At 35.4% G+C, this 24,948-nt stretch overlaps 1 protein-coding gene across 5 annotated transcripts in view; it reads right to left on the bottom strand.

The window, feature by feature from the left end:
• LOC134792698 (uncharacterized) overlaps window positions 1–24,948 on the bottom strand; it is a 603,576-nt gene that overhangs the window by 254,595 nt on the left and 324,033 nt on the right. The window contains exons 1-2 of one of the 5 annotated variants that reach the window (XM_063763991.1): window positions 18,032–18,486; window positions 12,634–12,884 (exon numbers count right to left, since the gene is read on the bottom strand). The exons of the other annotated variants lie outside the window; for them this stretch is intronic. Of the exons in view, the coding sequence (XP_063620061.1) occupies window positions 12,634–12,687 (54 nt within the window). The 5' untranslated portion in view covers window positions 12,688–12,884; window positions 18,032–18,486. Of the gene's footprint in view, window positions 1–12,633; window positions 12,885–18,031; window positions 18,487–24,948 lie in introns of those variants that run through there. 5 annotated transcript variants of the gene reach the window in all.

Below are 24,948 nucleotides of genomic sequence, written 5' to 3'. Positions count from 1 at the left end.
AAGAGGGAAGCCACATCTGGTATACAGATGGTTCCAAGAAAGGCAATGATGTATGATGTGGGATCTATGGTGAGAGATCTAATCTCAGAGCTAGCGTCAGCATGGGCACGCTGGCCTCAATCTTCCAGGCAGAAGTCTTCGCCATCAACAAATGTGCGGAGATCAACCTGGATAGAAACCTAAGACACCAGCTTATCTACATCAACTCAGACAGCCAGGCTGCTCCGCTGGCACTAGAATCCCTTGAGTCAAACTCAAAACTAGTCCAGAACTGTAAAACAAACCTAAATGCACTGGCTTACTCCAACAAAGTTACACTTAGATGGGTACCAGGGCACTCCGACATTAACGGAAACGAAGAAGCGGACGAACTTGCTAGAAAGGGCGCAGACACACCCCTGGTCGGCCCAGAACCCTTCTGTGGAAGCACAAAACGAGATGCATATTCTCTGCTCAGCAACTTAGAAAAAACGAGAGCAATCGATTGGTGGAAGTTCGTTAAAGGACAAGAACACTCGAAAGCTCTGATCAAGGGGTTCAACAGCAAAACTGCTAAGGAGCTTTTAAGACTCAAAAGGCACAAAACCTCCGCGGTGACCAGAATACTGACTGGACACTGCAAGTTGACCAAACATATGTTTCAAATTGGCAAGAAACAAGATGCGACATGCAGGTTCTGTCAGGAGTCAGAGGAGACTGCAATGCACATTCTCTGTTCTGGTGGACTACTAATGTCAAAAAGAAGTACCTACCTAGGGCGACACGTAGTGCAACCCTATGAGGTACAAAACATTACGGCCCAAAGAATCTGGAACTTTCTGGATGCAACGGGCATTAGTAATGAACTTAAAGGGCCGTCACAATAGATCAATGCTGGTCAATGCGACACTCAAAGGCCCACAACACCACAATAATAATAATAATAATGTCCCGCGGGGGCAGCTTGTGGCGAGCTGACGGTGAGTGACGACACCGCGGACCCCTATTCCAGAGGGCCCTGTCATCTGGCCCTCGCCTCTGTGCTTGCCTTGATTGGCCGGCCAGAATGGAGTCGCAAGAGCGGGACCTATGCTCCAGGTTCGAAGTGTAAAATGTCATAACGCCGGCGGCCTGCTGAACGGATTACCGGGATCTGGCTACCGCAGACTCACCTCTCGACAACCTCACAGCCACTCCAAAGTGTTGGCCTGTTGTCGCACTGTGGCGTTGGCGAGTCACCACCTGTCATTTACAATTTTGAGACTGATTGTCACGGCAGGTGTCCGCTAGTCTCTCCCATAGCCCATTATCCAGTCCATCCAACTTTCAAATCTATAGCCCATGACCGTAGTTCCCATCGCAGCACAAAAGTGCTGCACTGCAATAGTCTTTGCACCTGGCGGGGACCATCTCCGGATGTATCACACTGTGCGTTCGGGGATAGTATCCACCACATGTATCCCTTGCTTTTAGATTAACGTGCCTTAAAGGGCCTCTGCGCTGTTGGCTTCGTCCCCACGTACGCCTCCCAAAGGTCCGGGACCCCATGGTCCCGAGATATGGAAAAGACATACAAATAATAATGTTACTTTTATCACATTTATAATACTTAACTCTGTTGGCGAAAATTTTCCCAACATCTTTATTTATATATTTAATTTATATTTGTATATATATCACGTGCAGAAGTAATTTATTAATGTAATCTACAACCAGAAGAATAACAAGTTATCAGAAATCATCTAAACATACTTAAAAATCCTAAATGCTGCATACCGCTCTTACAATGCAGGTACGCCGCGCGACACAAAACATTTTTTTTAACAGAGTTATGAAAAAAATGTTTGACAAGTTTACTATTCTGTATAGTAGGAGAACTGGGCTATTCACAGGTATTTTTTTTTCTAGAGCAAATCCTCATAGTATACATTTTGTTGAGGATTTTCGAAAAAAAAAATCAATAGTTTTTTTTTTTAATTTTGAATTTCTCGATTTTTTGTATGGGTGAGTGAAAATTTAGTCACAGAAATGAATTCTTCATCCTCGAATTACACGAAAAAGACACCAAACTTGATATAGCTGCGAGATGTATGCAGATATAAAGCTTAGAGTGAGGCGCGCCGGAGGCACTTTTACCCCCCCTCCCCTGCCCACCTGCTGGGGGGAACCTCTTGGCAACCGGGCTTAATCAGCTCAGATCACCCCCAGGAACACCTGTTCCAAGCGGTTTGCTTTGTCTCCAAAATGCAAGGTGGTGGACCTTAGATCTCCTGCTATTTGAGATAAAATGACAACGCTACCAACATTGAAAAATACTTTTTTAATACAGTTGGTCAAAAAGTACGTAGCTGTTTAGCGTTCTCAAAGTTGTTTTTTGCGAACTAGTGCTTTTTACTTTTCTAGCTTTTTAAATTTAATTCTGACCGTAATCGATACGTCCACACCAAAGAGTTTGGAAGTTCAAAAACTTTATATATTTTTATTTTGCCATTAGACATTTATTACGTACAAAAAGTATTGTTACACGATATAAAGTTAATATTTATTTGACTTATATAAATATAACTTTATATATAAAATACGATATTTCACAAAAAAAACTTTTTTATTATTTGGCTGAATGGAAATATCATTGCCACGTTGACTGACGTTAACAGAAAAAATTAAAAAGTAAAACCGGCGCCCGCCATTTTCACTTGAAATGTATTAGTTGTATCAAAATAATTATCTTAAATTGCAACTGTAAGAGTGTTTTTGTATGAAATGAGTTAATGTGATTAATTTTGGCAATGTAAATCAACGCTGAACGTAGTTTGTAGTGCTGAATATACAATATCATTCAAGTTCAAGGGAAAATTCGTAACTGTAAGTGCATTGCTCATGTTACCAATATTAGTGTTATTGTGATTCTTTCGCAAATGTATTAAAAAACGTCGTTCAATGTACGTGTGAAAGTGTTATTATTTACTTGTCCCGTGTCTTTTATTCGCCTAATACGGCTCATAAAAGACATCTCGGGACTCGTAAATAATAACATACTTTTCACACTTGCATTGAAATGTACTATAAAGAATGCTGGCATTAAGTTGGCAGCGCTGACTGTGAGTGGTAACTTGAAATAGGTATCTGATTGATTTGATAATGCTTTTGATATAGAGTGGCTCAAAAATAGATCGATCAAGAATTGTTAGGCGTATGTTTCTTTTAGGTAACACGGTTTTTATAAAATGTGATTGAATATAAAACTACAATAATTTAACTAGAACAAGACGTATAAATTATCTTCAAAATATTCTTCTTTAGCTTTGATACACAAACCAAACACAAACGCAAACGTTTGTTAAAATTATCAACAATATGCCGCAGTAATAAAAACTGTCAACGTGTTTTTGGGTCAATCTTAATACGTGGAATATTTTATTTATTTATTTGATAAAGATCCACCACTTATTCATAAAAACCATAAATACAAAGACCGTTTGAAACAATTGAAAGTTTACGTTCTAAATTCAAATTTTGAAATTGTTTTCGTCAAAACGTTATGAATGCTTGATCAATGTCGTGGTATAATTTATCGGTAAACAAAAAGTTGTACAAACAAGTTGTTTATTAAAAAGCTCACAAGTGCCCTTTGGCGGATTAATTGAATAATTTTCGCGTAAACATTTCAAACCGACAGTTGTCGAGTATTGATTTCCACTACCCTCTAGTGGGGTTGTGGTCTAAGTCACGAGTGAAAAGGAATATAAATATTACAAAGAACCTAGATTTTTTTCAATAGCTCATAATTGTAAATAATTTACCAAAATGAATCCAACCTCATAAAATATGGCACTAATATGACTTTTGGTTTCGACATAATATAAGTACCTACCTAGTTCAAATTTTATTATATTTTTTGTGGATAATTTTCCCTAAATAACGTCTAATTTAGAAAAAGTCAGACTAGGTACTTAATTAAAGTCTCTGAATACTCTATTGGTACTAAGACGTAACTATTTAATTTAAAAAAGTTATGTTCATTTGAAAAAACTTATACAGACGCCTATAAGAATCTTATAAGACTCGGTTTATGCCAATAGCCTTTATCACCAGCCTACTTACAAAACCGCACCGAGACCGAGACCATACACTTGCATACTCGATCGATCGAAAGTGACCCGCCCATACTTGATCGCTTGGACCCCATCGGCATCACCCCACAAAAACAAGGGTGGATTTGCAGAATTAAATAAAAAAAATACACCTTTCTGGACACCGAAATGGCGTCAAGTCTATTGGATTTTTTTCTGAGCATCAGCAATTCCTCTAATAGTGTTATTAGGGAAAAAACGGATAAAAAGAGGGAAAAATGATCGCAGCATTTGATTCGATTGAGATGAAGATGGTTTCTGACGGAAATGGCTGACATTTGGGGGATAAATAATTTGACATGAGGAGCTGTCAGCTTGACAGGGTGAAGTAGGGAACTATCAATAGAGTACGCTCTAATAACACTGGTGTGACGATAAATTCCCTTTTACAAATGGCACTTGCTTATAACAGAGTGTCTTCAATAAAGTTATTTCTTGAACTATTACTTTTACGATTTTTTTATTGAATAGGTAGAATTAAAGTTTATTTTTTATTATACCAAATGAATAAATTGTTATGGTAGTGATAACAGAGTCAAATAAATAAAAATATTTATGGTAGCTAAATGTAAGTTCAAGGGTTAGCCTATATAAAGGCTCGGAATTTTAAGTAAATTTATAATTTTTCTTTAAATCTGGCCCCTGTGTTGAATCATCCTAAGCCGTATGAATCGTATGATAAATCGATTCTAACAATAATACGATTTGACAAGGATTAAAACATGAATTATTGTGGCTTTTTGCTTTCATGTTATTTATAAAGCTGACCACAGACTAACAGTCCGCCGGACGATATCGGCCGGTCAGTTGTTCGGAACTGACAAATGTTTGTTCTAACTGACAGGCCGATATCGTCCGGCGGCCTGTTAGTCAGTGGTCTGCTTAATGACAGTTTTATAACTAACTAAGAAACTGCAAATTTATTTGCGGAGTTCAATAACTTTTTATTTCTACTTATTAAACATAGGTACGTTGAATAGTTAAGTAGAATAAGCTGAGTGCTAATGCAATAATGGAATAGTTCAATGACACCGCTATTTCCTCGTCGATCAATCGAATGCAAATAGAATAATATATCCTTATTCAGCCTGCAATTTAAAAAGGATAATGTCCTTTTATATTTAAAATTAGACTCAGTACCATTTAGTTGAAAATATCATATTTTAATCAAGTTTATTTAAAAATCCACTAGGCCGGAACCGTTTAGAGCGCATAAAATAGCCCCTGGCTCGTACCAATTAGTTTTTCGGAACTTGTACGAAATATCATTTGATATTTACCATTTGCTTTTCAGTGAAGGAAAACATCGTGAGGGACCCGGACTAATCCCAATAAGACCTAGTTTCCTCTCTGGGTTGGAAGGTCAGATGGCAGTCGCTTTCATAAAAACTAGTGCCTACGTCAGTTATTGGTATTAGTTGTCAAGCGGACCCCAGGCTCGGAATGAGCGTATATATCTTCCATTTCATTATCATTAATCATGAACTCAACAATAAATCTAACCCAATAACTATTAAAGAAAGGCATATCTCATAAGAATATTATAGTCCCTTACATCCTCGCATCTTACTCGCTGGATGGATCCTCTCCTGGAGGCAATTAATAGTGGCACACAGTCCGCACTTCATCAGGCTCAGAACAGAGCAGCCTGGAGACTTCTTATAGATAGCGCTACTTATGGTGGTCACGACCCTCAGCTGTGAGGATAACGACGAAGAAGAAGACATCCGTTTAAATCTACGGTAAATCCGGATATTCCGACTAAAGGCACCCTTTCTATTTGCTGCCACTCATTCCCATAGCTAACTCAATAGTCTCAATATCTAATATTAACCAGTATACATATAACCCTCGGATACGTACAGTTGTTATCAGTGGAGGTCAAACTTATTCTGGTTTGCCAAAGGCTTGGAAGCCGTTATGAATGAAAGCGCTGGTGCAATTCATTCGACTTATGCTGCATGATGCATGAACTGGCCAGTACTGTAAATATTTGTATTATTTTCTAAACCTCGCATCACATTCGGAACTGACATTGTAAAATCAACCCTACCGTTTGGACATTAGAAATAACTTTTAAACGGGATGAAAATGGGAGGGTTGTGGTTACGAAAATAGATTGTTGGTAAATATAGATGACGGGCTTTTTGAAAACATATGGGTTTTTACATTTACCAGTTCGCAGTTGCGAAATGTGAATAGAGGCAGATGAGTCGGCTAGACTGACCTGGCGCAATAAAATTATGACGTACGAGGAAATGTTAAAAAAACTACGATTAGTTTGAATACGGAGTTGACATACTATTGTGTATAACTATCGTTCCAAATTGATGCACTGTTAAATTGCCATTATACTAATAAAGAGTAAAACAATGCGTAAGTTTTATGTTTAAATTATTCCTGGCAATGAAATTTGAATTTACTAAATTACATTACCACTAAAAACTTTTCAGGATTGCATTTGAGATCATTGTAACCTAAGAATCACCAGCCCTACAATAACATAAACATGACGTCACAGCTCCCCGACGTTTTATTGGACGCGTAACGCTTTGATCTCGCCGCTGCACGTATAGCGTTACCAATTAGAGGCAACGGCGATACAATTGAAATTAGGGTTGTCAATCAATAGAGGCTGCGCGTTATTCAAGATTGGACCAAGACTGCTATCTCTGATTTCATTTGGGATTTAGATACACTAAATACCTAGTGATATAATAATATATTGACAATATTTTAAATATTAAAACGTACTTTAGTGTCGTAATTAAAGTAGGTATAGGTAATATTAAAAGGTCTAAAAGAAATACCTACTCTATTGTGTTATATTTTCATCGATGACTCTACAGTGCCTACTTATTTGTAAGTTAGAGGAAATTAGGGCAAAATAGTTCACACAAAAAATTTAAAAGAAACTCTTTGTGTTTGAAATGCCTAGCTCTATAAGTCAGCACCATTGTTAAATTAAACAAATTATAAATAGATACATTTAAAATAGTAAAGGCTTGACAGAGAGCTAAATTCTCATGAGAAATGGAGTATGTTCGAAAGCACGCGAGACCAAGAAACAAAATAGAAGAAAGCACAAAACCAGATGCGCCACCAGACTGTCTTATCGAGTTACTGGCAAATAAGTTTTAGAGTTAGCTCCGTGGCAGAACAGTGTGGAAAATATTCGATTATGGCTTTTATAAAAGGATTTCTAGCTCTCGAGGTTTCTGTTAAACCTAGGAATTTCGCTTACCTAGTTTGATTTTACTTTAAGTTTTACTAATAATACAAGCAATATTTAATAGGTTAATAACATTTTGACTGGGCAAGTTATTTTACCTAGTCAAAATCTTACCTAGTCTTTTGAGTATAATTGCTAAAATAAATCGCTAAGTTATGTTGTCACCGTAATAAAAAACAGTTAATTAAACTGCACGCCGTCTACTTCATATAATCTAGTTATGAACGGATTGAAGAGCTCTTAAGTAACATTTAGAATCCTTAAAAATTCCAACCCAGTATAACTTATACAACAGTTTAATTGTATACCAATTTAGATTTACACCAACAATTATAATAACAAAACTTCCGTGAGACACAGACATTAAATATATTAAGAACGGGTCACTCACGTATTTTAAGTCGAAAAACGCTCGACATGTTTCACTCCGTACCGAGGAATATAATACACCAACAATTGCTTAAACTTTCAGTATAAATAACAATTTAAACTATCCACACTAATATTCCGAATCCATTCCTCCCCAACATCCTCACTAAATAATCGAATATCTTAAATCGAGTAACTCAGGGGCAATAGGAGCAAGTAATCGTGTAATCAAATCCACGGGCGGATATTGAATTTTGCCGCCTGAAGATCTGGACTCGTCTTTTTGCTGTTGATGTTGTAACTGTAGTAAGCAAACTTACTGAACGGGATAAAATTGTGTTTGACGTCACTTATTGGGTTTGTTTTGGTTGATGTTTCTTTTTGATTGTTTGATTGCTCTTATCTTTTTAGTTTTGTTAATGTTGCACTTTCAGGTTTTGATTGTGTACCTACTGTAATGCGTGATTGTGTAATGTACGTGCATTTGAATTTTGAGAGTTTAAATTTTATAAAAATAGACTATAATGTCATTATTCATTAATGTCACACGCCAAAACGATTGCAAACAAAATCTAGAGTGCACTATTTTTTCACTCAAAAATATGAATGAATGTAATTTCGCATATATACTTACCTCTGCTCAATACATGCATTTTTTTGCGTTCATATTTTTTTAATATCATGTTTCTATAGACCATATGTGACGTTCCACGAGAAAAGGTACCTTATGAGGGTTTCTAGTTTCGGAGATTTGAAATGTTTTGTAAAGAGGTGAAAAAATGCTCAATTTTTTTTTATTGTGTGAACTGAAACCTTAATGCGTAACGTTTGTTTACCTGTTTTTATTTTTGTTATAAGTTAGTTATAAGCCTAGTAATGTCGTCTCAGAGTTTAGTAGAAAAGGTACCTTATGGAAAAAATATTGAAAATTCCCAAAAAAACTAGTCAATACGGGAAAAGAAGTTTGGTAGAGAACTGTATTAGCATTCTGCAAAACTAATTTGATAATTTCAGTTCTGGTTGGGGCGCCTCGCAAATATTATAACCGTACATAGACCGACATCACAAATCCAAGTAGACTGCTATTATACCAAAGTTACTCTCGTCAAGTCTTTCTTAACTAGAATAATCTTCATTTGGTTTGGTCGCATGCAGTAAATCAGCCATTGGTTTGCTGAAAAATGCCAATACCCGACGCATTACCTTATGGAATATCTGAGGTCATTGAACCTCAATGCCGCTTATCTTCAATAGCAACCGAAATATATTATTGATAAGAAATAGACGATTTATACCATCTTAACCCCAAAATATTATTAGTTTATCCTAACTGTTCCATCATCATCATGCCTCATCATGTAACTTAATCACAAGGTACCTTTTCATTACATACAAATAATTGGTCTTTTTTAAGATTATTATGACGAAGAACTAATTAAATTTGGGGCAGTTTAATGTGAATTAATATTTTCTATTCATAAAAGATAAACTGTAATATGATTGATATTTTGTAGTGATGTATTATTAGATTTATTTCCATAAGGTACCTTTTCGTAAATGTATGGAGCAAATACTGTTATTGTTATGTAAGTTTAAAGTGGCATAAGGGGTTAAATATAGTATTTAGTTGGGGTTTTACGATTTATTTCATTTGAATGACAGAATTTCTTTCATATGTGCTCAGAAAAATTGATTGTGTGTCACATTAAAAGTAAAAATATTCAATTTTGTGATTTTATATAAAAAAGTCAGAAAATACATTTTCACCTCTTAATCGGTATTGTTTTTTGCTTAAACTGTCTGTCAGTGTCGTTTTCTAATAGATAAAATTTAAATCTTGAGAGCTCATTGCAATCAATCGTGAAAATTAAATAAAACTTTATTTTCAAGAGATTGGTTAGTATACACATAAATCAGTCGATATCAAAAGTTTCTATTTGCATTACAGAACAAGTCGCAATATTTTTTTAATCTCAGATATATAAGGTATTATTATTTGTAGTCAACTATGTAACTTACTTCAGGAACATAGTTTTTTAGGCGGCTAAACTTAAAACTTCTCTATCGTAAAGTTGCTCATTTCACAACATTATTTTCAAAAAATCATATCTCTGTAACTACGCAACCTAGAAGGTTGATCTTTTGTGTTATCGATAGCTTATTTATTGTAGATTACTGGGGTATGCATAACTCCATACCCGCCATAAGGTACCTTTGACCGTGGGACGTCACATATATTAATTCCTAATAATAATCACACTCAACTTTATTGCAATTTCTATAATAGGTAACAAACCTATCATATCATAAAAACAAATGGTTCTAATGATCTATTATTCAAAAACCTAAACCTTATTACTGGAAACGCATCTGCACTCCCTAAGCACTTGCGTCAATCGTTTTTTAACCAGATTCCCATCACGTCATCCATCATTCATTTGATGACTGATGATATCTGATCGTGATGACGTATGATATAGAGCACAATAATCGGATTATGTGAAAGTTTAGGTTTTGAAAGTTTCAATTGTCATACCCTACCATACCTACCGTACCATAAGTAGGTACTACTTCACAAAAGATGACGACGCAATGTTGTTTCGTATCTATTAACATTACGATTTATTAACTGAGTATATTACGTGTATGGAAATATATCTGACTAATATACAATATCACTTTGAATGTGTGATTCAGAGATAACAAACGCCATCTACCAGAACATTTGGTCTCTAAAATGTAATTGTGAGTAACAAAGGGTCTTATTTTGTAGCGAATATAAATCATAAATTTGATGGCCGATAGCGCTTTATTGAAAACTAAATGGCCCTTTATTATGCAGAGATCAGAGATGCCCATTTATAACACTCTTATTCCATTGCCTTACTTATTTTTATCAATTCGGAATCATATATAAACCCGCTTAAGGAGATTCTGAAGAGACCACGTCAAAAACGCTCCATAAACATAAAAGTGCAACCGTGAAAAAATTGTATTGAAACAAGTATTTAGCAGGGACCAATATGAAATATGTGAAATTACGGAGAAAATTGTATTGAGCGTGTTTAAAAGCAGTAATAATTTAATCAATATTAATGTGTTTCTCAACGTAATGTACCTTTAACCCCCGGTACTGTTCTGTGCTAACAACTTGAAGTTTTTCTTCATATCTCCTCAATCCTTGATATAAATCCAGTTTATGGCACTTCCTTGTTCAGCGATACCGACGCCATTAACGTGAGTTATGTGGTGCCACAAACAGCTTGTAAATCAAACATATTTGTTGGTTTTTGTAACGGGGAAATGTTGATCTTTTTGCACAAAAACGAGCCAAGTGGTTTCAAGTGGTTCGTGTTCATGGCAGGTTATAACTCTTAAAGCATTCGACGAAATTACATATATTCAATGTACTAAACTAACCTATACTTTTATAATCGTAATTTTTAACTAACTTCAAAATTTTGAAATTTACTTAGAATATAGAGGGCGTTATTTTCACACCTACGTAATTTTTTCATTGTTTTATATTAAAATCAGAAGAAGAAAAAACCCTTTCCCCTAATCACTACTATTATTCAAATACTATTTTTGTTCTCCGGCCGGAAAGCGTCAACTTTCGGTCCGCTGCCCTAAACAACGTTGCCGCTTTAGTCAGTAAATAAGAAAGGTATGTCGACAATAACATGTGACTGAGACATTTCTTACTTTACTACCCTCGGTATATCTACTATTGTTGAGTGTAAACTTATCATTCTTATCAATAATAAATCAATTCTTTTGTAGTAAATGTGTGCATATAAAACTAAAGCTTTTTTTAAGATTTATCGTCTTTATCATATTTCAGAATAACAAAGTACCTAAGGTGTGGAAATGTTAATTAGGTCGATGTCCCCGCTGATAAGGAGATTCATTACAAGCTGATAAGATAAAATCTTGCGAAATTTACCCCGCACTAAACTACCGGACCCTTTCTCTGTAGCAATTGTAGCATCTTTAGTAAATTGTTTTTGAATTGTGAAAGAAATATATTTTTAACTTCTTGTGGTGTTTTCATAACAGACCTTCAAACCAGACGGAGTCCAGACATATCAAACATAGGAGCGTTCTTGTACGCGGAATTTCCCGCAGACAGATTTAGCCGCATTGACCTACTTGCTTTTTGCTGCTAGTTAATCAGATGCAGCCTGATTTGTCTGAAATGAGGTACATACTTATTTTACAAATACATATTCGTAAAGAAGGTACCTAACCGGAAATCAACGTCTTCCCGGTCTTAAGCCGTAGCCTCTATTTCCTTTACCCGGCACGGCACTATTACGTTGGCTGCAGTCGGCACTAACTGAGTTATGGCGCTTAATGGCCTAGCTGGAGAAATTGCTGTTTTGTATTGTTGCCTCATTCTTATTGCCGTAAGTACTTTTGAATACATATTTAAACCGGCTAAATAGGAACTAATCATTTGATAGAGCCCCTTCGCACAGATTAGAGCGAAGTAAGGAAGTCTCATTACAAACGTTAAAGTTTCATAGATATTTAACATTATTGGTGACATCTCCACACTTTGTCGTTGCAAATGCCATGCAGCTCGGTCTAAATGACCAATCATTAAGGAATACATTTTTTTTTATTGATTTAAATCGTCAGCCAACTTGAGAATACAAAAATCGACGAAATACTATTTACTTTGCGTTACTTTCGGCGTGCTCTTAAGAAACTCCACATTTTTTACAGGTTCGCTTATTAATAAATACTACAGTCGATTAAAATATTAAGTCAACAATAAGAGATGGCAAAAAAAGTAAAATTGACAAATCTACGCAACTAAAAATGCAAAAAATGTTAAAAACAAACCAAATTATTAAAACAAGCGATGAGCACTATACAAAAGCCTTATAAATAGTAGAAAATGATGATACTAACATGATTTACACCGGAGACTCGTGTCTTGTTCAATTTAGATAGGTTAGTGCCCATCCGGAGCCATTAATGGCAGAATTCCAACCTTAAACCCATACACTAAGAGTCCAAAATCGTCTACACTTACAATTAGTTCGCTGGTAAATTTGGCACAGTTTTCATAGAAAAGTTTTCACTTATTATATCACAATTGTAAAAGTTTGAACACAATTTGTAAATTAGTCTTTTCAAAGTCACTTTGGTTCACGTGGAAGCTGGAAAGAAAGAATTACAATTTATTTTGAGTTTAGGAATTGAAAAAAAAAATGCCAAACACCCACTCGAATACTTCCTCTGTCGAACTCAGAGATAACTTGTTTATACAATAGTTCATTTAATTGTTATTTTTCTCAGTGATACTAGAAGAGTTCGCGAAAGTAAGCAATCGATTAGTTTCATAAATAAAAAGGTAAGTGGTAATGAATGTAATGATATTTAAGTGAGTGTATGGTAATGAGATCATAAGAACCTAAACTAAAATACTGCTAGGATAGGTATGAAAAATTGCTTAATTTAGTATTATGTTATGGTACTTATGGTTTAGTTTTTGTTAACAATGTTTTAGTCGTCAATGGTTTATGGTTAATAATTCTATAGCGTTTGTAGATATTGTTTATTTTAACAAATTACAAGTTACATTTTCGTTGCGATTTTTTTCGTAAAACGATTCACCTCATGTCTGTGTACGGTAAGGATCCTGACCGAATCTTCAGTCATCTGTTTGCATTTTTTCTGCCCTATAAGGTGGTGGTACTGGTGCTCGACGCGGTCCTAGTACATGTCATCTTGAAACTTAAGTCATTGTCAATAGAGGTGACAGCAGGGTGAGCAGGGTGTCATCTATTGGGCATTAGCATGTCGAGCACTAGTACCACTATCTTACAGCACGACCGAGGTATAATATATAAATATGTATCAGATCATAAATTTAAGTCACGATTTTTGGCCTTTACAGCTTACACTTACACTTATGAAAGGTTAAAGACCACTAAAATATCAGACCATAAATATTATATATCTGCCTTAGTTTACGAAACGTAAGTACCAAAACGCATCATCTCTCGCCATTCATGCCCACGCCGCCGTGGGCGAACGTGTTTTGTCTTCTTATTCTGGTGATAACTTGATTAACATCACTTTTTAAGTTTTGGTCCATCTGTTCCCAAATTACATTACCTAATATCTTCAATAAAAGAATGTTTATTTTCTGAACTGATTACTCGATTATTTTAGGTACGGTATTAATTACCGTACCTACAATAATCGACCTGATTTCCTGAAATGTGCAATTTTGGTTCTTCAAAACTTGTCATCATATTTTTTTAAGATTTTACTATTATTACATTACTAAAGGTATCATGAACACATACCAATGCCCTAAGTTAAATTTCATAACAATATATGAATTAATATCTGTTTTATGTATGAATAAATATGAATATGCTCATGGGTCTTCTTATTTGCGTGTATATATTCATATTTAAAATGCAATACCTACAACAAATTTTCTACTGCACAAAAGCCATCAATAGATCCAAAGTGTTGCTACAACCTATATCCACCGGCTATAACGGGCTACGGCAGCCTAATACTATTAGAGCTCGACTACATGGACTGGCGTGACCTGTCACTCAACTCTTGATGTCACTATCATTACCGTACACCACTACGTACCATCACGATAGGAAGGAAATGATGAGGGACATTAAGATATACTTGTTTTAAAGTTAAATCTGTATCTCAACCTAGCTTGCGAAATAATTAATTGATCCGATACCACAATTTATTTACTGTTTTATTTTTTTCGTTCCTAGAGTCAATTTTTTTATATTTAATAATAAAAGTTTTACTTCTCAATTACTTTTATATGACGACAAATTTTAATTCATTAGGTACCTAGCAGAATATTAAAAATAAATGTTAAGTCATCTCCGAATAAGTCTTCAATATAATCCAGTATTGTTGCAACTCTTACTTTGGAATAGCCATTTGGTTTCGTAACTTTGCAACACAATTTGTACATTACCATTTTGAGCCTCGATTTTAAAGCACTCTTTACAGACATTTACGGAATCGAGTCGTCAATTCTACTTTATGTACAATTATTAAAGACCTTGATGTCTTGTTTGGGTTATACATAAGTATATAGTGTGTAAAATGAGCTATTTAATATGTTTATGCCATTACATTATGTATTTTCTCAGTGCTTTATGATTATTACTGGATTTGACGAAATATTTTTTTTTACTAATTGAATTTAAACTGTCGTGAGTCATACGAACATTAAGCTTATTTTATTCTCACTCGCGCGACATGTTTCCGAAAGCCTAGGTCTCAATTTTTAAGCACTAACAGTGCATAAGTAGCGTTCACGATATGCGCGCTGCGTACCTACTAGTGCTCATCGCGCAGACTATTTTAAAATAAGCTGTTTTACTAATATTCAAGAATGAAGTAGGGATTTTTCCCTAGAATTTCCCAAATAAGTAAGTAGAAACGAGACCACCCCCTGAGATACAATAAGTCACCTAAATATATCCAGGATACTTCAGAAATATATCACAAAGTCAACGTTTCTAATTAAAATAATCTTTAAAATCTAACCGCGGGGTATCACTGCCATCCCCTAATTAGTATTCTATCTCTAAATCTATGGGGGCTTGTAAGCCATGACTCACTGTGTACTATGTGTAATAGCAACGAAGTTAAAAGGTCATATGTGTTGAATCTTGAAATGGCGCATACGGTTTTTCGTACTGCGGCAGTATCGTTGTGTATCACAGTTTACACCCTGCAACCTTAACTAGGGAACTTAGTTAATCGAAAACTAACCTAAATGATTTGGAATAAGGTGTTTGCCAATAATTGCGTTATTGTGGTTTTTCAGTAGGCTTGATTTGTGATCATTGTTTCATGTTAAACTATAGAATGGTAATGAGATCCCTTGTGTGAAATGCAAATTTATTTGATTAAAACTATTGTAAAGATTTAATCGTGTAAATTATTAAATTTCGTATTTAAACATTTTTAAAGGGTGTACCTAATCATTTTTAAGGACCAATATTTTAAGATAAGCATGGCGGCCTTAATGTCATTTTAAAAATGTTTTATTAAATACAGAATTATTAAGTATCAATCTACACTACATAATTATATTTATTAGGTATCAAGTAAATTTAGGTACTCAATAAAAAATTATAATAATTGACATGGCTTTTGAAAATATAGATAACGCTTCGTTTAATAAAGTAAATGGATAATAAATAGGTAACTCCAAGTTTAACCGGTCAACCCCGGGTTAGTGAATGGTGCAAGTGGCCCTTTAAGGGGCCCACTGATTAACAGTCCGCCGGACGGTATCGGCCTGTCAGTTGTTCGGAACTGTCAAAATTTTGTTCTAACTGACAGGCCGATACCGTCCGGCGGACTGTCAATCAGTGGGCCCCTACACTATTTATCCGAAACCGGTGACAGAAATTCGTCATTACCCGAAAAACGTTGCAATCAATTATTAATTTGCAAAGCCCTTCTCCACATTGACCAGTAGGTATTAAACTTAAACTGTCCGATCGATACGGTTAGTTTTAAATACAAGCAAGGGGTTGCGCCCTTCGCGATATGATATACGTACAACCGGCCCTCATAACCGAGTTACCATAGTCTAATAAAACATGGTCTTCCATTCCCAGAGTGACACGGGCCTACGTCACAACAACATGGCCGCTATATATAGCGCTATCGCATATTATCATATAGCGCTGTCGCATGATGACGTAGGCCCGTGTCAGTTAGGTGACCTAGAAAAGACGGGAATGGAGTACCAGGCGGAGTATATTATTATACCATGCGAGTTACCATCATTTGATCAAGTTCTAATGAGAGTTTTTTATTCAGTTTTGAGTTCAAGCGAAGTTCAGATTCTAAAATTTGTTAATACATAATTAGTTATTGAAAAAAAATAAGCACAAGCGAAATATTTAGAGAGTAATACATAATTAAGTTTTTTTGACATTATTTTTACATGAATAATTCATATCACGATATTACTTAGTAATATCGTGATATGAATTCATACAGTTTTGGGACAGGCAAATTTATATTGTAATTTATATTATGAAATAACTTAATCTAATCTAATAAAATATTTGAAATGCTTTGAGGGTAATATAATATGAATAGCTTTCAAAATATGCAATTCAAGAAAAACCGTAATATAGTAAACAAAGTTCCAATAAATAAAACAAATCAATTTTAAAGGTGCTTTAAACATTTGGCTCTAATTATAAAAATATATCAAGTAAAGTAGGTACCCATAATATTATTGTTTAAGTACTTTTGATTTTTTTGTCCATAAACAAACTCATATTTGTCCTAATGGTTGTTTAAATGTAAGTAAGAATCCGTACAATATTTGGAGTTTCGTGTGTACATTTTCAAAACACAATAAAAAACAAAACAGTATCAGCATTGCGATACAGCGAGGAAATGCCGCCAGCATCCTTGGTACAATGCCTCAAGGGCCTATTTTAGATTTAAGCTAGTTATTAATTTAGTTTAGTAGTACCACTGTATATATATTGTAAACAGTATTAGTAATTAGTGAACATTATGCAATTTTTGAGGTAGTATTAATAAATAAAACGTCTATAATATTAATAAAACTGATGTTTATTAAGGTAAACGTACTAGTGCTCGACATGCTAATGCCCAATAGATGACACCTTGCTGTCACCTCTATTGACAATGACTTGAGTTTCAAGATGACATATACTGGGACCGCGTCGAGCACCAGTACGTTTACCTTATCATCTTGTTATAAATGGTAATGAGGTACAACCAGCAGTTTACTGTAATCAGTAATTACTAACTGTAATTAGCTGTAAGTAATACATTAATTTGCTCAATTAAAGCTGCAAAATAATGTGATTTAAGTACATCATGAAAGTAAATATTTGTTTTATTTCACATCGAATGGTAATTTTATCCCAATCGGCAATAAGCGGTCTTATTTATTATTCATGGATTCGGGATCATTCCGATTCGTTTCGTTTTTAATGGGCTACAATATTTTATTTATCATCAGAAATATTGCGTGATATTTACAAACCCTTTAAATATTATTTATGAGATAATTAATAAGTACTTAAATTCGAGAAATTTACTTACATATTATTTAACTAGCACCGAACTAAATCATTCCCCAAAATTAAACTATTACTTAATTCATTACCATCCATTTGCAAGTTGACGTTCAAAAGCAGTGCCAATTAATTGTACATGTTTATGTAGGTATCGTGTTATGCATTATTTCTAATTAAGTACATAAGATTTATTTTACAAAGGGTGTGGCAAAAAAAATCACCTTAAAAAACTGGTATAAAATAATTTTCGCTCCTTTCCGTCCTTAAACGCACAAAACACAACGCCAATAACGTTGCAACACTGTCCAAGCACTTTCAAGGTCACTTTTGTATCACTGAGTGTTTGTTTGGCTGTCGCAGCTGATTTAAGGAGCAAACCGGCACGCGTCCGACCTCCGCGGTGGTCGACCCCTGACTGACTGGACTAGGGAACTCACACAGCCGAAACCTCTCGCTCACTCCCTTCGGAGGGCGCTTATTTGCCCTCTTTGTTGTCCCTAACAGGGGTAAATTATTACGGTTTTGCGATAACATAATAGAATGCACTAAATATAATCGAAAGGATAACGGTTTTTACTAGCCTAGATATTGAATTATCCGGACCTGCCTATATATTATGGGAAGGTTTCGATAAATTAACGGTTATTTTCGTGGTACCCTTAGCTAATATTTACAATCTTCCTTATATGAGGACCCTCTAACTATAGATTTAAAAAAATCTTACTCTTTTAACCTTCCATATGCCTTGTCCCGTATACGTCCCAGATAATTTGGACTGTAATTTACAATTTGAAGGTTTATTAATTCAGTAGGAAATTTTTGACCAGTACGGTTACCATCAGTTTGTCACTGACGTAAACGCCGTCGAGAACGTAATTTACTTTCTATACATCTCGCTCGCACTCGCATATTAGTGCAAACGGGATGTATAGAAAGTAAATTACGTTCTCGACGGCGTTTGTGTCAGTGAGAAACTGATGGTAACCGTACTGGTCATACGAAGGGTTAAAGGACGTTTGAACAATCTTACAAAGAAAAATAATTTGGGAAAATTGTGAAAACATTTTATTTTACTTTTTACTACATTATTAGATGAAACAAAGGAAAATGGCAATATATTCTGCTTCGGTCGTCAACAGAGCATCAATTTTCGCTGAAAAATAAAATAAAATCCTGACGAACGGCAGGCCTTAGCCGTTCAACTTTCTACGTCCACATAGATTTTTTACTGCTAGCAAGTGTAAACAGAGCGTACTACGGCGTACTGTAGACCATTTTGTATAGATTCCGCAATCACCGCTCTTGGAGGATACGAAAACTCGCGGTTACTAAACTAATGACACCACTCACACCATTTAGTTGCAGTCAAAATTATTTTTACACCTAATTCAACTTCGCTGATATTTGTAATTTGCATGATATTTGATATGTTATTTGATACGATTCGCAGTGTATCTTGATTGCATTAATATGTGCGGGTGAGATCCATTGAGGCTAATATTAATCTTATATTAAATCTTTAAAAGTTCGATCGTCAAGTGGTTGCAACCGAACTGAAATTTGCGCTCTACTTAATTATTACCTAGGTATTTAACGTAGGAGATCGCTCCTCAGTGGTCATCAGACCGTGATTTGCCTTCACTGGTCCGTCTAGCACAATCTAACCAGCGACGGAATATATAGACGAAGCTCATAGCACATTTATGATTTCGAAAAAGCGGTCGATATGACTGAAGATCTTATCCATCACAATATTTGACGTTGTCAACATGCCGCGCACAGTTCAATTCCCGTGGGGTTATTTCTGAGTTCAGATTTCTATAGTTATTCTATTTCGTTTGGTCTAGCAGGTAAGTGGTCTGTAATCATACACTGTCTGGTCGTGTATTAAATATTCTCCTCCCGGCGCGTTCTTTCATAGAAACGTCAATGGGCTAGAGAAATGTAGGCACTTTAATGTCTGCATTAGGTTGTATTGAGATGCTTGCATACCACGTTGTATGGGCTGCATAGGACGCTTAGTCAAAGAGAATGATATTTTAGACGCTATTCAGCTGATATATTTACTGCGTTTTATGTTTTTTGGTTATTATTCAAGGAAACTATTCATGCACATTAATGACCCTGCGAGTCGGACACGCACACCGAGGGTTCCGTACAAATTTAACTTTTTTTTTACAAATTTTTTTTGAGATTTTTCCCTGTTAGATACTTATAGTGTAAGAAGATTTTATTTACCAAATTCCATAGTTCTAGGTCAACGGGCCCTATGAATTTTGATTCCCTTGAGAGTGTCAAAATATACGTTTATTGCTGCATAAATGGCAGTATCTTTTTTTAAAGTTTGCTTTTCTCACAACTTCAAAGTACTGTAGACCCGAGTATATGGTTTAAATTTCAACTCCTATACCTCGACGCGTTCCCGTGATAAAGGTTCTTGACAGACAGACAGACAGACGGATAAAAAAGTGATCCTATAAGGCTTCCATTTTTTCCTTTTAAGGTACGGAACCCGAAAAACGAGATCTAACGACATCTCAAGATCTTTAGCAATTTAGGATAGTCACATTACGAGTATTATATATAGGTACTGCTTACACGTCTCCAACTTATGCCTATGCAGCCAAGTATGTTGCTTACCTGTAAACAATAAAAAAAAATATGATCAGACAATTGATATTTGAACATAGAACAGCTTCATGACGATTGATAACTATTTTTAGTTTTCTTTAAATAAATAATACGCCTTACATAATTTCTCTTCATCAAACATCGTAATACTGATTTAAACTTTCACGATTATTAAACATTATCAAACTACACAACGGGACTTAATCGCGTATTTAAGTTTTAAGATTTACCTCCGACGTTTCGAGGACGGCGTTGTCGCCGTGGTCTCGTGGTCTCGTGGTCGTGGTCGGGTGGTGGTTCTCCGAGACCACGGGGACAACGCCGTCCTCGAAATGTCGGAGGTAAATCTTAAAACTTAAATACGCGATTAAGTCCCGTTGTGTAGTTTGATAAACATCATAATCACAAAGCAATTTGTATTTTATTTATTGACTGAATAGGAATCATTTTACTATTAACCAGTCATTAGTACAATCGACGTAGATGAGGAAACATTTGAACAACAACCATTACTCTATCAGCTTACTGATCAGGGACTATCATTAAGATTTCAGGAAATTGAATTTTAATATACTTACATAGGTAGTACCTGTTTTGTGATGGTTTCTTTTAATGGGGTTGGCCGGTCAAAGTAATTACAAACGGCGCAGGCCTAAAGGTTTAACTGTCAATCCTACGAATAATCCTAGAATAATAGAATCATACCCGAGCTTCCCCACTAAATTGAAACATCGTCAAACACTCTTTAATTCAATAGAAAATACTTTAGTTTGATTAAATTAAAAAATATTGTCGCAATTATTTTAGTTTGACGACTATTACCGCTATGGATATTTCATAATGACATGCTATATAATATTTAAAACTTTCGCATTTTGGGTCTAACGCGAAATTTATTCAATTACCTTTATTTACCGACGTTTCGACACAGGTAACACAGGTTTCACTTGTCGTGGTCGCGGCTAACTGATGTCCCAGCAAAATGTCAAATCAGAGATTTGTGCAACTACCCGACGAAAATTAAATGTCGTAAAAAATCACGACGAATCGTGTGTCGTAAATGTGTGTAATAAATTTCGCGTTAGACCCGTCTATAAATGTGAGTTAATAATGACATGCTGTTAATATTTAATAATGACAGGCCAGTCAATGAATGGGTACAGTGGGTAACTGGAGCATAACATGTGGGGCCCAAAATAGATCTGCGCGGGAGACCCCCGCGTCGCGAGTTCATTATTGACGTTTTGGATGACATAATAATGGTTATTTATGCACTAAAGTGTATCTGTTTTGTTTAGTTTATTATTAATTTCATAGAATTGTATAAGAATATATAAGTACATAAAGAATTATGTATCGTGAAGTGGCCATCGGGCATATTAGAACATGTTATTTAAACGTAGATATTAATTTGCTTTTAATTCAATAGGAAAGTAATATTTATGAGGCCAAAATCACTTATTATTGTGATGATGGTATGTAAACAATAGCTATGCCAAAAGTAATTAATTGAAAAATCACAAAATGTTCAAAATTAAATGTCGTTTTATTTTAATTTTTACGCAATACTAATGTACTGTCCTTACTGTTATCTTTACTGAAGCCTTTAAATTGATAATAATATATTATAAACCAACCACCAACGGACTGACAAATTCAAGGACACTACTTCCCTAACATATTTATTAAAAACAAAACAATTATTATAAAATTGTCGTTAGATTATTTTATTCAATTCTGAAAGTAATGGTAGGTATTACGTACTTACTCCAGACTTGAATCCTAAGAGTCAAATTATTATTTTCACTTAATTTATAAGCATGCACTTTGTAATTTTACCAAACAATAGCTAAAAGTCGCACCCTAACAAAGCTAAGTGATTATCCTTATTATTAAAACAGCGGCCCGTCCAACATTTATTGCAAACACGAAGTCTAGTCTAGACCCCAGACTTTTCAAGGTTATTCCCACCCTCGGGTATTTAAATAAAGGGAATATCATATCAACTGTTCAATTAAATGAGTAAAAGCATGCATAAATCATTCTAAAACCTACCTTGTAGCTTGGAAATACGACTTAATTTACAGTGGAAGTGAAAGTTCGTTATGACTTTATGATAATTGTGATGTTTACGTTGTTGGTATTCGATTTTGGACAGTATTACGTTGTAAATAAGACTTGGGTGGTCACGTTTTTAATGTTTGGGGGTGGACCTTGGGGATTATTTTATTAATAAAGCACTATATCAATACTATGTAAGTATTGTAAGTATGTATGTACAGATCTAGTGCATAATTATTTTCCATCGTATTTTCAAGGAAATGTACTAACGTGTCTTATTATTTCAGTCAGTGTCGGTACAAAAAGTACTGAGGTTGACTGAAGTAGCATGACAAATACGAACGTTTCGGCGAAAATACGATAAAAAAATTGTTGATGTATTGTTATTATTTTTGCTTGTATGCAAATTCAATGGGCCCGATTCGGATTTTGAAATAGACATCTATTAGATATCTTTTAGACATCACCAAGATACGATAACGATATGTTTAAGATCTAACCTGTCAAATATGACATTTGCGCGATTCTGATTGTTGATTTCCTCAGGATATGACTATAGAGATCCAATTCACATCTAATAGATATCTTACGCTATCTAACGTAACAGTGACATTGGTTGCCCGAATTGCGCTGCAAAAGAGAACTAGTTGATATTTAAACTATAACGTATCTAGAATGGATCTAGTACGTGTCGTCTCTTGTGAATATCTTGAAGTTCGAATACGGCAGAATGTTGACGTGTAAAAGTGCCATTGTGGCCTATTTGCTGAATAAATGTTGAAGTTTGTAAAACAATTATGCACTACATCGTTACTACTTTCTAATATATAATTTTGTTTCTTCTGACAATCGTACATCGACAAACGCCAAACGTTTTCGTAAAAATGGATGACAGATGCTACGAAAAGTCATGTGAATATGTATTACCATACATAATTTAAGTTTCGATTCGCGTTTTCTAACAAACTTCCATCTTGGCTTACCCCCCCTGAGTTCGCAACCTCTAACCAAAACCAGGTGTACGAAACTAGAGCGTTCGGGCATTTTCGGGTCCGTTCGACTCAGCATTGCTCCGAACAATAATTAGGGTTGGCACTACTTGACGTACCTTTGCGTGTACTGTCACAGATAAGATAATATCCTGAATTTTGACAACCCCAAGTAGCTGAAAGGGATAGTACCATACATAAGAAAGGGCAAGCATGATTCGACCCTGAATCGCTGTCAAACTTCGGTTTTGTAGAAAGTTTACTTTCTGTACGGTAGTACTACATATTACGTCTTATACGGTGCCAAAACCGTTGGCTTTTTGCTTAGTAACAGCTTCCCTCTTACAAGCTGCACACATTGTTTCCAGGCCAGCATCCATCAGGCATCGAGATAAAACCCGGTCCGATTACCAGGCTCATTACGGCGGCAGTAAACCGGCCGATCCATCAAACGGACCGACTTACCGACTTAGGGTAAGTCAGCCTATACACTAATGGATAAAAACGAGCGTTTGGTATTCTTGCTAGCTATTACAATGTAAAAGATATAATAATAATAATAATAATCTATCATCACTGACAGGACTATTGTAGCCAATAAGCCTGATATTGTGATAATAGATCGATCGCAACGTCGGGCCGTGCTCGTTGACATCACCATCCCCCATGATGAGAATCTCGTGAAGGCCGAGAAGGACAAGTCCAGTAAGTACCTAGACTTGGCTCACGAGATAACCGCCATGTGGGATGTTGATTCGACGATCATCGTCCCGATAGTCGTTTCAGTAAACGGTCTAATAGCGAAGAGTCTCGACCAACACCTTGAGAGACTCTCGCTAGGTGGTTGGATCAAGGGTCAGATGCAGAAGGCGGTGATCTTGGACACGGCGCGGATAGTCCGCCGGTTCCTCTCTCTGCAGCCCTGACCACCGGTAGCTTGGGCCTTGCCCCGCTGCTGGCGGCACCCTAGGTTAGGTTTTTTATAATGTGTTTATATTAATTTTTATTGTTTTGTAAGTGTTTTTATATTTTACTTTTATATTCATATTATAAAATAACCTAACTTAAGATGAGAAATGAATAAAGAGAATAATAATAATAATAAATATAAGGGGACATCTTACACAGATCAACCTAGCCCCAAACTAAGCAAAGCTTGTACTATGGGTGCTAGGCGACGATATACATACTTATATAGATAAATACATACATATATACATAGAAAACACCCATGACTCAGGAACAAATATTAGTGTTCATCACACAAATAAATGCCCTTACTGGGATTCGAACCCAGGACCATCGGCTTCGCAGGCAGGGTCACTATCCACTAGGCCAGACCGGTCGTCTAAAATATATTTGTAGTCGTTTTGAGATTTTTGCACGGTAGTTCCTTGAAATTGTATAGTACAATTAGCAGAATAAGCAACCAATTGTCACCTACCTCCTAAAGATAC

The sequence above is a fragment of the Cydia splendana genome, chromosome 8 (assembly GCF_910591565.1).
Source record: "Cydia splendana chromosome 8, ilCydSple1.2, whole genome shotgun sequence".
Classification (NCBI taxonomy): Eukaryota; Metazoa; Arthropoda; class Insecta; order Lepidoptera; family Tortricidae; genus Cydia; species Cydia splendana.
The sequence above is the reverse complement of the archived record's forward strand: the minus strand, read 5'-3'. Positions and strand labels throughout refer to the sequence as shown.